General features: G+C 43.6%; 1 protein-coding gene across 7 annotated transcripts in view; it reads right to left on the reverse strand.

Annotated features, from left to right (window-relative positions):
* The window catches only part of LRRC32 (leucine rich repeat containing 32), a 127,324-nt gene extending 119,500 nt beyond the window's left edge, over positions 1-7,824 (reverse strand). For 2 of the 7 annotated variants that reach the window (XM_069070891.1, XM_069070895.1), the window contains exon 1: positions 7,521-7,821. Coding sequence is in view for 1 of the 7 variants with exons in the window: in XM_069070896.1 (XP_068926997.1) it covers positions 7,521-7,528 (8 nt within the window). In the remaining 6 variants the exon portion in view is untranslated. Of the gene's footprint in view, positions 1-7,520 lie in introns of all 7 variants that reach the window. The other 5 variants (XM_069070896.1, XM_069070898.1, XR_011165013.1 and 2 more) reach the window with 4 other exon arrangements.
* Positions 7,825-13,802: the final 5,978 nt, after the last annotated feature.

Consider the following 13,802-nt stretch of genomic DNA (forward strand, 5'->3'; position numbering starts at 1 on the left):
CTCCCAAGAGTACATTGTTAAATTCCCGGTGGAAAAGTTTATGCCTTGGGAATTGACAAATGCAACAAATCAGGGCTTGATTTATTATTTGCTTGGTAATCTAGACTTAAGAAACTCTTGGGAGGGGGAATTGATAATGTAGATTTAGTTTAAGAGTATGTTGTACATACTTTTTTTTTTTTTTGGAGAGTCAATTATTAAACATTTACCTGCAGCATCCCCCTGTACTATGGAGTAGTGGACAGAACAGTAGCCCTGAAGCCAGAGGACCTGTATTCAAGCCTCCCTTCTGACACTTACACCCTATGTAAGTTACATCCTATGCTTCAGTTTTGCCATCTGTAAAATGGAAGAAGTTGGACTAGATAGCCCTGAGGTCCCTTCCAGCGTGGGAGCTTTGATCTCTGGTTTCCATTGTCATATTGTCTCCATCTAGTCCACTCCTCCCCATTTTACAGATGAGGAAATTTTGGTTTAGGGAGCTTAGATGTCTTCTCCAAGATGACCTGGAAAGAGAGTGACAAAGACAGGTTTTTTACTTCATATTTTGTTCTTTCTCAACTATGGGTGAGAGAAGTCCTTTTACAGAGATAGAGGTGCCAGGTACTATGCTAAGTGTTTTATGAATTTTATCTCATTTGATCTTTACAACAACCCTTGGAGGTAGGTGCTATTATCCTCTCCATTTTACTGTGGAGGAAACTGAGGCAAGCAAAGTTCAAGTGACTTGCCCAGGCTCACCCAGCTAGTAAGTGTCTGATTTTGGATTTGAGCTCAGATTTTGCTGTTGGTGTTTTGTTCTGTTGTTTCAGTCATGTCCAACTCTTCATGACCCTCATTTGGGATTTTCTTGGCAAAGACACTGGAGCAGTTAGTTCACCATTTCCTTCTCCAGCTCATTTTACAGATGAGGAAACTGATGCAAACAGGGTTATGTGACTTGCCCAGGGTCACACAGCCAGGAAGTGTCAAGAGGCTGAATCTGAACTTAGATATTCCTGGCTCCCAGACCCACTTTCTATCTTTTATAAGAATATGAAGATAATTTGTATAAAGCATCATAGACATGTAGGCTATTAACTTTCACAAGGACTTTGGAGAGGAACTTGATTAATAAATCTTTAAAAAAAAAAAGCAGGAGACCTAGGAGTTATTATATTATGCTTGAAAGTCAACCAACAAGTTTTTATTAAGTGTCTACTGTGTGTTGCAGGGACAGCTGGGTGGTGTAGTGCATAGAGCACCAGATCTGGAGTCAGGAAAACCTCAGTTCAAATCCAGCCTCAGACACTCACCAGCTGTGTGAACCATCTGGGCAAGTTACTTGACCTCTCAGTGCTCTGGGAAATTCTCTAAGTAATTTGTAGAGAAGATGCCAACCTGCATGAGTAAAGGAAGTTTCTTCTTACCTGGGAGTTCTCTGTACCAATGAAATTACAGTTCGATCTCTCTCCCCCTCAACGTTTATAGCACTTTACAGATTTTTTTCATAACAACCCTTTGAGGTAGGTGCTGTTATGATCCCCATTTTACAGATGAAGAGACCGACACTCAATGAGATTAGGGGTCTTCACAATTGTGAAGCAGTATCTAAACCCAGGCCCTGGGACTCCAGATCCAGGGCTCTTCCCCATGCACCCCAACTGTCCATGACTGTATCTTCAGCTTCCTCTAGGATGAGGCCTTCCCCAGATTCCTTGGGAGGGGGCTGGGATTGTAATTGTCCTCTCACAATTTTCATAGGACCTCATTTGCATCTTTCTCATGCAGTTAAAAGTTCTGCTTTCAAATATCCTATGTGTCCATAGTCAATAAACATTTTTATTCAATGGCTACTATGTTCAGGAAGTTATGTTCAGAGAAGCAGTGAATAGAGAGCTGGGCCTGAAGTCAGAAAGACTCTGGTTCAAATCCAGTCTCAGACACTTCCTAGCTGTGTGACCCTGGGCAAGTCACTTAACCCTATTTACCTCAGTTTCCTCATCTGTAAAATAAGCTGGAGGGGAAATGGCAAATCACTCCAGTATCTTTGCCAAGAAAACCCCTGTAAAATGCAAATTTAAAGATCTTTCCTGTCTCTAGACCCTTTAATAGGCTTAAGAGACTCAAAACCTTCCTTGATTTGAAAATATACTCTGCCCCCTAATAGGCTGAATGTGGTCACATGGAGACTGTGGCAGGAGGCTTGGTTTTCAAGAATGCTCACATCTTGATGCTGTGTGATTGGGCAGTGGGTCAAGAGGGTGGTTACATTCTCTGACCCAGGAAAAAGCTATATAATCCCTGATGTGAGGCTTTGCTTTGGGGCTCACTTTGAGATATATTGTGTGATTTGACCAGATGAGACTCTGGGCAGCCATTGAGAGCCCCCGGCTTTGAAAACCCAGATGTTGATGCTTCACTCTCTGGTAACTATGATTAGGTATGGATGTATGTAATGGCTGGACAGTTTGGAAGCCTGTCTGCTTGATATGTTTTTCTTTTTTCTTGTAACTTCTGTCTGTATACTCTGAAGTTCAGGGTGCTGACTTTTTCCCCTGAACAAGGTAAACAATATATGTTCGATTGATTAAAGTAAGCTTGTTAACCCATTTTGAGTTTCTCTCCTTTATCGAAGCAGATCTAAGAACCTGTGTTGGCAGCCACCCTGGGGATGTTGGGGTGCTTGTTGCTACAACCCCAAGTGGGGTCACAAAGATACACAACTGAAACAACTCAACAACAACTGTGTTTATCATTGTTAGTCATTTAACAGTTAACTGTGTTAGTCATTGCTAAGTACCAGTATATAAAGAAAGACAAAAGACAGTCCCTGCTCCCAAGGAGCTCAGGATCGTTAGACTAGTGAATGCCCTGAGGGCAGGAACTCTCTCAGTCACCTCCACCTCATCCCAGAAGCTCTGCACACAGCAGGTGTGAGGAATGATTAGAAAAGGAGTGAGCCAGGCTTTGAAGAATAGGGAAGATCTGGGAAGTCTTATTGGTTGGACCTGGGCTGGGAAGGAGTTTAGGAAATAAGGGAATCTGCTAAGGGCATGGACCCACAAATCAGGGGCAGCCTAAAGGAGAAGAATGAGGGACCCTGTTTTTGTCTTTGTACCCCACAGTGGGGGCTTTCCATAGATCATCACAGATTTAGAGCTGGAAGGGACCTTGAAGGTCATCCATCCCATTTTACAGATGAGAAAACTGAGACTGAAGGCAATTAAATTACTTGCCCTTGGTCACCCAACTACTAAGTATCCCAGGCAGGATTTGAACCAAGGTTTACCTTATTCCAAGTCCTGAGCTCTACCTATTCATTGTACCACCTAGTTTCCCTTAAATGCTTGTTGTTCAATTAATACTACTGTTCCCAATACAGTTCTCACACTAGCCTGCTGATGGAAGCAGGAGCAGGGATTATTCTCCCCATTTTGAAGATGAAAAAACTGAGGTTGAGAGAGGTATCGACTTACCCGTGAGCTCACTGAGAGTCACTGGTAGAACTAGACTGGAGGCCTAGTATTTGGTTAAAAATCTGGTGTTCTTTCCACTCTGCCATTCACTTATGCCAGGAGGAAGGAAGGAAGGAAGAAAGGAAGGAAGGAAGGAAGGAAGGAAGGAAGGAAGGAAGGAAGGAAGGAAGGAAGGAAGGAAGGAAGGAAGGAAGGAAGGAAGGACGGACTAGTGCTTTATCCACTGAGCCACCTAGCTGCCCCAGAGGTTTTGGTTTCTTTATTGATAAGATAAGGAGATGGGATTAGGTGATCTCTAGGATCACTTTAACTAGAGGGCAGAGTGGTTAGAGAGCTACACCTGAATTCAAATTTTCCCTCAGATACTGTATAACACTGCACAAATCACAACCTCTGCTTGCCTTCATTTCCTCATCTATAAAATGGGGATAATAACACTATCTACCTCCCAGGGTTGTTTTAAGGATAAAGTGGGATCTATGTAAAGTATTTTGTAAATATGAATGCTATATATAAAATATATATAAGTGCTATATAAATGCTACTATCATTATCCCAACTCTTAACTTTCTAGTCCTTCATTCTATATCCTCTGTTCTAATGATTTTTCTAGCCCTGACTTTTTATGCCCTAAGGTCCTGTCTAGTTCTTACATGTTCAAAGGTGCCTTCAAATACTGGCATAAGTTCTAGGTTCTAGGGCTCTTTGTAGCTCTAAGTTCTCCATGAATCTCCTATTCTGCTACTCTGAGGAACATTCCCTCTAGCTGCTTCTCCTCACAGTAGGCAGAGAAAGGAGAATTGCCCAGTCAGTAGTCTTACCACTGGATACGAGACTTTGGGGACAAGGCTCAAGGTGAGCCTTCTAGAACTTGGCCCCTCTCCATCACTGGGAAAATTCAGAAATTCCCAGGTAATCCCCAGGGGCTGAAAGATATTTCCCAGGGCTTCAGGGATGGTAGATCTGCCTTCACTCTCCTGTACTCTTTAGGGGAGCGCTGAAACTTGAGGCCCACAGAGATCCAAGGATCATGTAGAGAATCAGGCTGGACTAGACACATGAGCGTCTTCTTCTTTGCTTATATAGACAAACATTCAAACAGTGGACTCTCCATTTGTCATGGGAATGGGAAAGGGCAGGAGCAAGAAATCCATGGGACCCAGCCCAGATAGTACCAATCAGAAAATAATGTAAAAGTCCTACCTGTCTGGCTCTGGTATGTTGGAGGTGTGTGTGTGTGTGTATGTGTGTGTGTGTGTGTGTGTGTGTGTGTGTCCCCACTAGAGGGGAGCTGTTAGCAGACAAAATCAGACCCAGGTGCTCACTCGCCTTACCTGAGACCTCTCTCAACATGGTTCTAATCCCCAGTGAGTGATACACTCAGAAACACAATGCACAGACATAGACTACATAGTACACACAACACACATAACCGTAATGCACATCGCACATGTATGTGACACATTTGTTCCTTTGTCATTTTTCAGTGATGTTCGAATACATGCAGAAATGCAAATATAATAGGAATAAGGTTTTGTGTACATGTACACACTTGCCTACATACCACACATACACAATGTATGCATATAGAACATCTGACATTTGGTCACATCACAGATTTAGAACTGAGGCCTGAGAGTTCAGACCTCTCATTTGACAGATGAGGAAACTGAGGCACAAAGAGACAAAGTGATTTGCCTAAAATAATAATAACAGCAATAACAATAGCTAACATTGATGTAGCATTTTCAGTTTTGTAAAGTGCTTTCTGTATGTTATCTCATTTGATCCTCACAAAAACTCTGGGAGTTTGGTGCCGGTATTATCCCCATCACTTACATTTGAGGAAACTGAGGCTGAGAATGGTTAAGTGACTTGCCCAGGGTCACACAGCCATGGGGCAGGATTTGAACTCAGATCTTTCTGACTTCCAATCCAGTGTTCTATCCATTGAGATATCCCACTACAAGATCACATATCAGCAGTGGCAGAATTGACATTTGAAATGAGGACCTCAGGTTCGATGGCCGTGCTACTATGCCGGTGTTTATGTGGTGCTTTGAAATGTGGAGCAGGCTTTACATATTGGATCCACACGTGGACATGCCACCTAATGCACACACACATAACACATGTATGCACCAAAGCAGTATGCACAGACATAGAATATATGATATGTGTATAATATGTAATATGTGCTACACCAAACCCAACACACATATAAACACACCATACAATCCATGCATATAGAAGACATGTACATTCCCCCTGATAAATGCATATATGCAACAATACACAACCAACCAATACATGCATGCATGTCATAATCTTCATGCTAACCAACACATCGATACATGCCGACAAAACACACAAACATGTCACACACCACATATGAAATGAACTAGTAAACATGGAGATAGATTTGGAGTCAAAGGTCCCCAGTTCAAATCCAAGCTCTGTCACTTATCCCCTTTGTGATCTTGGACAAGCTCCACCCTACCCCCAAAGCACTCAGTTCCTTTCTGTATAAAATAAGGAGGTGCTGGGCCAAGTTCCTTCTAGGGCTGAATAAATAGTATATGATTTACAACAGACACACATATGCACACGCATACATACACAGTAACCATACATTCTCCCATGGACACACGCATACACAAACACACACATGTTGTGAATGTGCTTTCTCGTGTCTGCCTACATTCATGTCTAATGGAAAGCAGGTGGAGATCGTCAATATTGAGAATTTCTTCTCTGATCTGCTCCTTAAGAAGAGCAGCCCCTTCCATTTAAGAGGCACAGAAGATTTCTCTTCCTTCGGTCTAGATCTAATGGAGAGAAATGGCTAACGCAATGGTTCTATCCAAAGCTTTCAGGTGCAATTCCAGTTTTCCCTCACTCCTTCCCTTTGTGAACAGGAGAGCAGGGAGCTACATATTACAGATAAGGAAAATGAGGCCAAAGAAAGGCGAGATGACTTCCCCAGAGTCACACAGTGAATCAAAAGCGGAGCTAGGACTGGCACCCTCTCCTGACCTCCAGCCCAGGGCTATTCTCCTTGCCTGGCTCTTCAGCAAGGGCTGCTATCTATACTGGAGAGCTCTGTACATCTGTGTTCTCGCCTCCTTCCTGCTTATCCCTGTAACTCTTCCAAGCCTTGTCCCCCCAGCCTCAGAATGCACGGTTACCTCTAGATTCGTGCCAGTGGTGGGACTGAGTCAAGAAATTGACCCATGGTATCATACATTTAGAGCTGGAAGGGTCCTAACCTCATTCATTTTTACAGCTAAAGAAACCAAGGCTCAAAGTCATATAGGCATTAAGTGTCAGGTCTGGGTTTTGAACTCAAGTCTTTGGCCTCCAGATCCCTTTCCCTGCTTCGCCACGCATTCCCCCCAGCCATCCAACACTATTGGATTTATCTAATCCCAAACCTCCTAGAGCATTTAAGATAGCCCATGCCTCGGGGAACTGACATCTCCTTCAAAAAATGTTTGCTGTTTTCTCGCTGACACTTTTTTCCCCTTTGGGTCTTAAGTGCTGTGTATTTTTGTTTTTAGAGAGGCCGTCAGTAGAGTGGTTCAAACCCTGGGCTTAGATCCAGGTCGTCTGGATCTGAGCCCTAACTCTCACCCAGATACTTCCTAAATTGGGTGACCTTGGGTAAGTAACTTTCGCTCCCCTGCGGCAGAATCTCAACAGTGAAAATTACAGTAGTACTAATTCTCTCCATCTCTGGAGTTGGGAGGAAAGGACTTTGTAAACTTTAAATTTTACGAAGAGCTAGAAAAATGGGAACTCTTAGTGCACTGCACACTCCAGTGGTCCGTGGTGGTGTTAAAAAACCAGCCTTAAGGAGAGAGTCCTTATCCGCTTTCCGCGGATAAACTGTACCCTGATAACCGAGAGTGTTTTATTATCCGCCACACACCCAAAACGCAAAGAAAACTATATCCCTCAGCTTCAAGCAAAAGACCACTTAAGATGACCAGCCCCCTCCCCAGGCTCCTATCCCCTCAACCTCCACTCCTTTCCTTCTCGTATTATTCAGCCTCGACGTACCTTGGCATTGGCTCGTCTTGTGGGAGACTGGGAAGCGGGGGCTCAGGGCGCGGCTCGGAGGAGATGAAGGGCAAGGGTTGCAAGCATAGTTTCAGAATCCCTGGCGCAGGGCACAGCGGGGCAGCCTACTAGGGCACCAGGAGTGCACCCGAGGCGTTTTGCTAATTGCTGGTTGACACCTCCTCCCTTCCCCTCACCGACACACACACCTCGCTTCCTTCCTTCCTTCCTCCCTAACTTTCTCCTCTCCTTTTAAAGCAGCCCCTCTTTCTCTGTCACTCTCTTTCCATTCTCTCCTTTTTTATTCGCCTCTCTTTTTCTCCACCCCCTCTTTTCTCTGTTGTTTGTGTATCTAACTCTCCTTTTCTATCCCCCTGTCATTTTCTCTGTTTTTCTCTTTTTGTGTTCCTGTCACTTTGTGAGTGTCTTTCTCTGGCTTTTTCTCCATCTCGTTTTCTGTGTCCCGCAGTCCGTCACTCAAACCCTCTATTCTAACCCTGCTTTGTGCCCTTGGCATCACTCTCCTGTGACACCTGTCACCATATGCTGAATCCTGGGAGAAATTTGTCTTGGTCACCTCCTACCTGATGTCCTCTCGTCCCTGGGCACCAGTGGCCCCTCCTACCCACTTTTGTCCAGGGAAAGCACCCGTGCCAGAGGGGTTGGGTTTGCCAGCCTAAAGACAATGGTAAAGAAGAGATGAGAAGTCAAAACCAAGGTCCCACGGAAGCATCTGTCCTGCTCCTGAGGGACTAAGAATTAGAACTATCGAGCAGGGTGGGTGGAGAAAGTCCTGGGCTTAGAGAGTCAAGGTTTCTGCTCCCCAGTTCTGACCCTGCCAGCTCCTAGTGATGTGACTCTGGGGCAGTTATTTCTGCTCTCTGAACCATAGTTCCCTCATTTGGTAAATGAAGATAATTATATCTTCCCTGTCTACCCTATGAACTTGTAAGTATGAAATTAGATCAAGGAAACTGTAAAAAACAACAGAAAACCCTCTTAGATGACTTTGTAAACTGTAAAATACTTTGAAAACAGAAGGTACTTTCTAACTACAAAATGTTGACTAGGGAGCCCTATGTAAATTGTGAAGGTGATAGAGAAATTAGAAAGGTCTTAGACACTATAAAAGGGCTTTTAAAACTACAACACCTATTAACTATTAAGCACTGCAAGTGCTTAGGATTATTGCAGTCAGAGCTGGGAGGAACATTGGGTCCACCCCCTCATTTCACAGATGAGGAAACTGATCCCAGAGGAGGAGAATGATTTTTCTAAGTCACCTGGGCACATAGCAAAGCATCAGAGCCAGGGTTCAAATTTAGGTCTTCTGAATCCAAATCCATCATTCTTTCTACCCACTGGAATTTGTCATTCGAAAACTTATTTTTGAACACCTGTTCTAGGAAGTAGTCATGCTCTTCTGAATGGGAGACTGGGATTCTCTTTATAGGTAGGGTTTTGTACCCCCAGCATATTGCTCAGTGCCTGAATTTCACTAATATATACTAATTTGGATAGTATAGGATTGGATTACTCAAACAACATCCCTGCCCTCAGGGAACTCACTAGAAGAGTTCAGTCAGTTGGTTAGCCCTGAAGAAAAATCTGTTGATAGACAGATTTCCTGGAGATGAGGCCAGTGGGATGACCTTGAGCAAATTTTCCTTCTCATTGGACCCTAGCTTTCTCCTTCTTAAAAATGAGAAGATATGAACAAGATGTCACGGAGAAGAAAAGAGAGGAGATGAGAAAAAGGAGAGGAGAAGAAAAGAGAGAAGACAGAGAGGAGAGGGAAGAGGAGGGAAGGGAAGGGAGAGGAGAGAAGACAGAAAGACAGAGAAGACTGAAAGAGAAGAAAGAGGAGAGAGAGGAGAAGAGGAGAGGAGAAAAGAAGAGAAGAGAGAAGAGGAAAGAAAAGGAGTGGAGAAGAGAGGAGAAGAGGAGAGGAGAAAAGAAGAGAAGAGAGAAGAGGAAAGAAAAGGAGTGGAGAAGAGAGGAGAGGAGGAATAATATTGATGGGAAGCCAAGCTGAGGAGTCATCTACAGCAGATAAGTGGGAGTTTGGAGGGGCCTAGGCCTAGAGAATGGGCAGTTATGATCGCTGAGTAGGGAGCAGGGAAATGTGAATGAAATTGATGAATGATTGAATGAATTAATGGAAAAACACTTATTAAGCACTTAGTATATACCAAAGCATCTTCTAGGCACATACACAGAGGCAGTTCTTGCTTGCAAGGAACTCACACTCTAAGTGGGAAAGACAACACATGAAAGAGAATTTGTCTTTGGGGAGGATGGAAAAGCCCAGGGGCTCACGGGTTAAGACAGTAAGTCAGAAGACAAGGGAGGGAGGAGAGAATGAAAAACACAGGGACAGGGGAGATGGTAAGGTCTGAGGTCCCCCACCCCACTAGAAGGAATAGGGCTGGTGATTTCTGCATCATCTGTTACGTGTGCAGTAAATGCCAGCTAAGGTCTGATGAAAAGAGCAGAAGATGGGGTCCTGGCCGAGCCTTTCTTTACATCCAGAGTACTTAGCACAGGGCCTGGCACACAGTAGGCACTTAATAGATGCTTACAAACTGACTGATTAGTCTTGGCTCCACCACTTAATCATGAATCGATGGGCAGATCTTTGTTCTGGATGCTTTAGTTTCCTCATCTGTACAATAAGGTTAGTAAACACAGTACTTATCTCAGGGTGTTATTTTGAGAAATAACGTTGTAATGTGAAAGTGCCATAAAAAGGAGAATTATAATCATGAATGAATGAAACATAATGTATTAAGTGCTTACTATGCACTAAGCACTTTGCTAAGAACTTGGGGTACAAATAGAGAAATCAAGACCAAATCTCTGCTCTTAAGGAGCTTACTCTTAATCAGGGAAGACAACACATATAAAAGAGATCAGGACCAATGGAAGCCTTAAGAATGTCTGGGATGGGGCGGCTAGGTGGCACAGTGAGTAGAGCACTGGCCCTGGAGTCAGGAAGAGCTGGGTTCAGATCCTCAGACACTTGACACAAAAATAAACTAGCCGTGTGACATTGGACAAGTCACTTAATCCCAATTGCCCTACCCTCCCCCCTCCAAAAAAAAAAAGCAAAAAATTTAAAATTTTTTATAAAATAAAAAAAGAATGTATGGGAGTCAGGCAGATCTCAAGACTTAGGGGCCTTTGGGTGAATCAGCAGGTCAGATCAAAGCACTGCTTGGTTGAGAAGGGACCAAAGGGAGGGTGGATGGTGAGGACTGGTAGTCCTCCATTTCATCCAGGGGATTGTAGTTATTGACTCCCAGTGTATACAGGCAGTGTGAGGTGCCATGTTGTTCTTCCCATCTGGCTGTTTCAGCTTTAGTATGGGAGGGGGCACAGGACAGAGATTGGACAAGTAGGAAAAGATAAAGGGAAGGCTTCCCCTGCTGGAGGCTCTTTCCTCGGTCTGGGTGGCTCAAAGCCCTAGTTGAGGGGAAGGAAAGGCAATGGAGGCAGTCTGCTGATTTTTCTCCCCTCTTGTTTTATTTTCCCCTTCTCTACTCTGGCCCCCTCAACCCCTCTTTGTTGACTAGGGAGCCCTATGTAAGTTGTGAAGGTGATAGAGAAAGTAAAAAGGTTTTAGACACTATAAAAGGGATTTTAAAACTGCAGTATCTATTAACTATTAGGCACTTTAGGAATGAGGGTGATTAGGATTATTGCATTCAGATCTGGGAATACTCTCATTGTCCAGACCTAATTCTGGGCCATCAGGTGAGGAATATTTGCCAACAGGATGTCCTTCCCCTCTATGTTCCCTCCCCCTTCCCCACTCCACCTCATCACCACCACCATCATCATCTTGGACCTGCCACTGAATCATTGTGTGATTCTAACCCTGGACCTTAACACCCTTCTTTATAAAATTGTTGTCATGTACATTTCAGTCATGTTCAACTCCTTGTGTCCCTATTTGGGGTTTTCTTGGCAGACACTGTAGTGGTTTGTCATTTCCTTCTCCAGTTCATTTTACAGATGAGGAAACTGAGGAAAACAGGGTTAAATGACTTGCCCAGGGTCACACAGCTATGGGAAGAATATTATCTCAACTCTGTTTCCCATAAAATTATGAATGTAAGAGGGCTGTAAAGTTCCCTACATCTGTGAGATATATTTATTTATTTGTCCAGCATACATTTATTGAATGCTCACCATGTAAAAAACTATATGTGAGGGGCTAAGGTTTGTTGAAGGAATGTAGTATTTTGGGGTGCTAGAGAACACCTTCTAGGAACACAGTGCTTCCCAGAACACTGAGGAACCATTCTTCCATTCTTGCCTCCTATCAAAGAATGGGTGGAGACCAGTAGTGGAGTCAGGAATCTGGAGGACATCAAGGTCTGAGAGGGGAGAGAGATTCTCTGTCAAAGACTGAGCAGGCAGGAATAAAGAAATCCCCTGGTCCCAAGGACAGGGCAGGACAATCAGAGCACCAGCTTCTAGGTCTCAGCAATGAGGGAAAGACCCAGGAGATATCCAGATCTGAGTCCTAGCTTGGCTTTCTTCCTAGATGGAAGACTTTGGGTAAGTAACTTCTCTCAGAGACTCAGTTTTCTCATCGGTGAAATGAACAGAGAGACAATCTCTTTCTTTCTTCCTTCAACCTCTGACTTTCTGTGTTTCTGTTAGGAAAAGAGTCCTAGGCTAGGAGTTTAGGAACCCAGGTCCTCTTTCCAACTCTGCCATGACCTCGACTGGCAGAAGGGGAAGAGCACTGAACTAGAGACTAAGAACATGGATTCAAGTCCTGACTCAGCAGCATATTACTATATGACCTTGGGCAAGTCATTCTACTTCTGCCCTCCCTCATTCAATTTCCTTCTTGTATACTGAGGGAGTTAGACTAGCTAATCTCCAAATCCCCTTCCAGATCTGATTTTCTGTGTTCTAAAGTTTTCCTCAGATCTAACATTCTGTGTCCTGCAGATTCAAATGGTGTCCTGTAAACAGTTTCTTCATCTGGAAAATGGGGATAATAAATAATAGCTGCTAGCTATAGAGTACTTTATCAACAGTAGTTTCTTTGAGCCTTATAACAACCCCATTAGGTAAGTACTACAAGGATAATGTATTATACCCATTTTACAAATGAGGAAGATTAAGTGACTTGCCCAGATGCACACAGTTAGTAGATAGAGTTGAATTCAGGTATTCCTAACTGCAAGCCCTGAACTTTAACCATTATACCACACCAGGTCTGTGTAATATAACCATATTGGCATTATCTCACAGAGAGAAAAACGTTAAGTCTCAAAGTGCTATACGAAATTAGAAATTATTATTATATATGTTATATATATATATGTATTTATGTGTGCTCACCCAGATAGAATGTAAGTCCTTTGAAGGAAGGGGCTGTTTTATTTTTTGATTTCGTGTTCCCAGAGCCTGGTACCCAGTAGGTGCCTAATAAATGCTTTGTTGGATGATGTGTTAGAAGGAAACTGAATTTTGAATCAAAAGCCCTGGGTCTCCAGGACATGAGGATGTGGCATAACCCAGACCAAGGCACTGGCCCTCTCTGGGACTTAGTTTCCTCACATTAAAATGACGGGGTTAGAAGACATGATTGGTAAGGTCTCTCAGCTTTGGCAAGATTGTTTTGTCTAGTTCACACTAACCCCAAGTTGGTCTGCAGGATCTTGAAATCAATTTTCACATGTCTTGTCTGCCCCCTAGTGGTCCGTCTAAGATTCTCCATGAAGAATCCTAAACTCAGAGATGGAATGGAATTAACCCTCAATAAAATGAGCTTTTCCATAGAGTAAAACAGAAGAATTAATTAATTCTTAATTAATTAATGAAGAAATAATATGTGTTAATTCAACATGTAACTTTCAAAAATTTCCTTTTTCTTCATGATTTTTTCTCTATCATGCGTTTTAAAACATACTTCAATGACCTTTCCTTCCTACCTTCCTTTCTCCCTCCCTCCCTTCCTTCTTCCCTTACTCTCTCCCTTCTACTCCCTCTTATTCCATCTTTCCATGCCTTCCTCCCTTACTCACAACTTCCTTCCTTCCTCTCTCCCTTCATTCCTCCCTCTGTCCCTTCCTTCCTCCTTCCCTCCTCCCTCCCTTCCTTCCTTCTTTCCTCCTCCCTCCCTCCCTTCCTTCTTTCCTCCTCCCTCCCTCCCTTCCTCCCTCCCTTCCTTCCTCCCTCCTCCCTCCCTCCTCACTTTCTTCTTTCCTCCTCCCTCCATCCCTCCCTCTCTCCCTTCCTTCCTCCCTCCCTCCTACC

This window comes from Petaurus breviceps, unplaced genomic scaffold, assembly GCF_028583685.1.
Source record: "Petaurus breviceps papuanus isolate PSGF00001 unplaced genomic scaffold, PetGlider_PUasm1.0 90823, whole genome shotgun sequence".
Taxonomy (NCBI): Eukaryota; Metazoa; Chordata; class Mammalia; order Diprotodontia; family Petauridae; genus Petaurus; species Petaurus breviceps.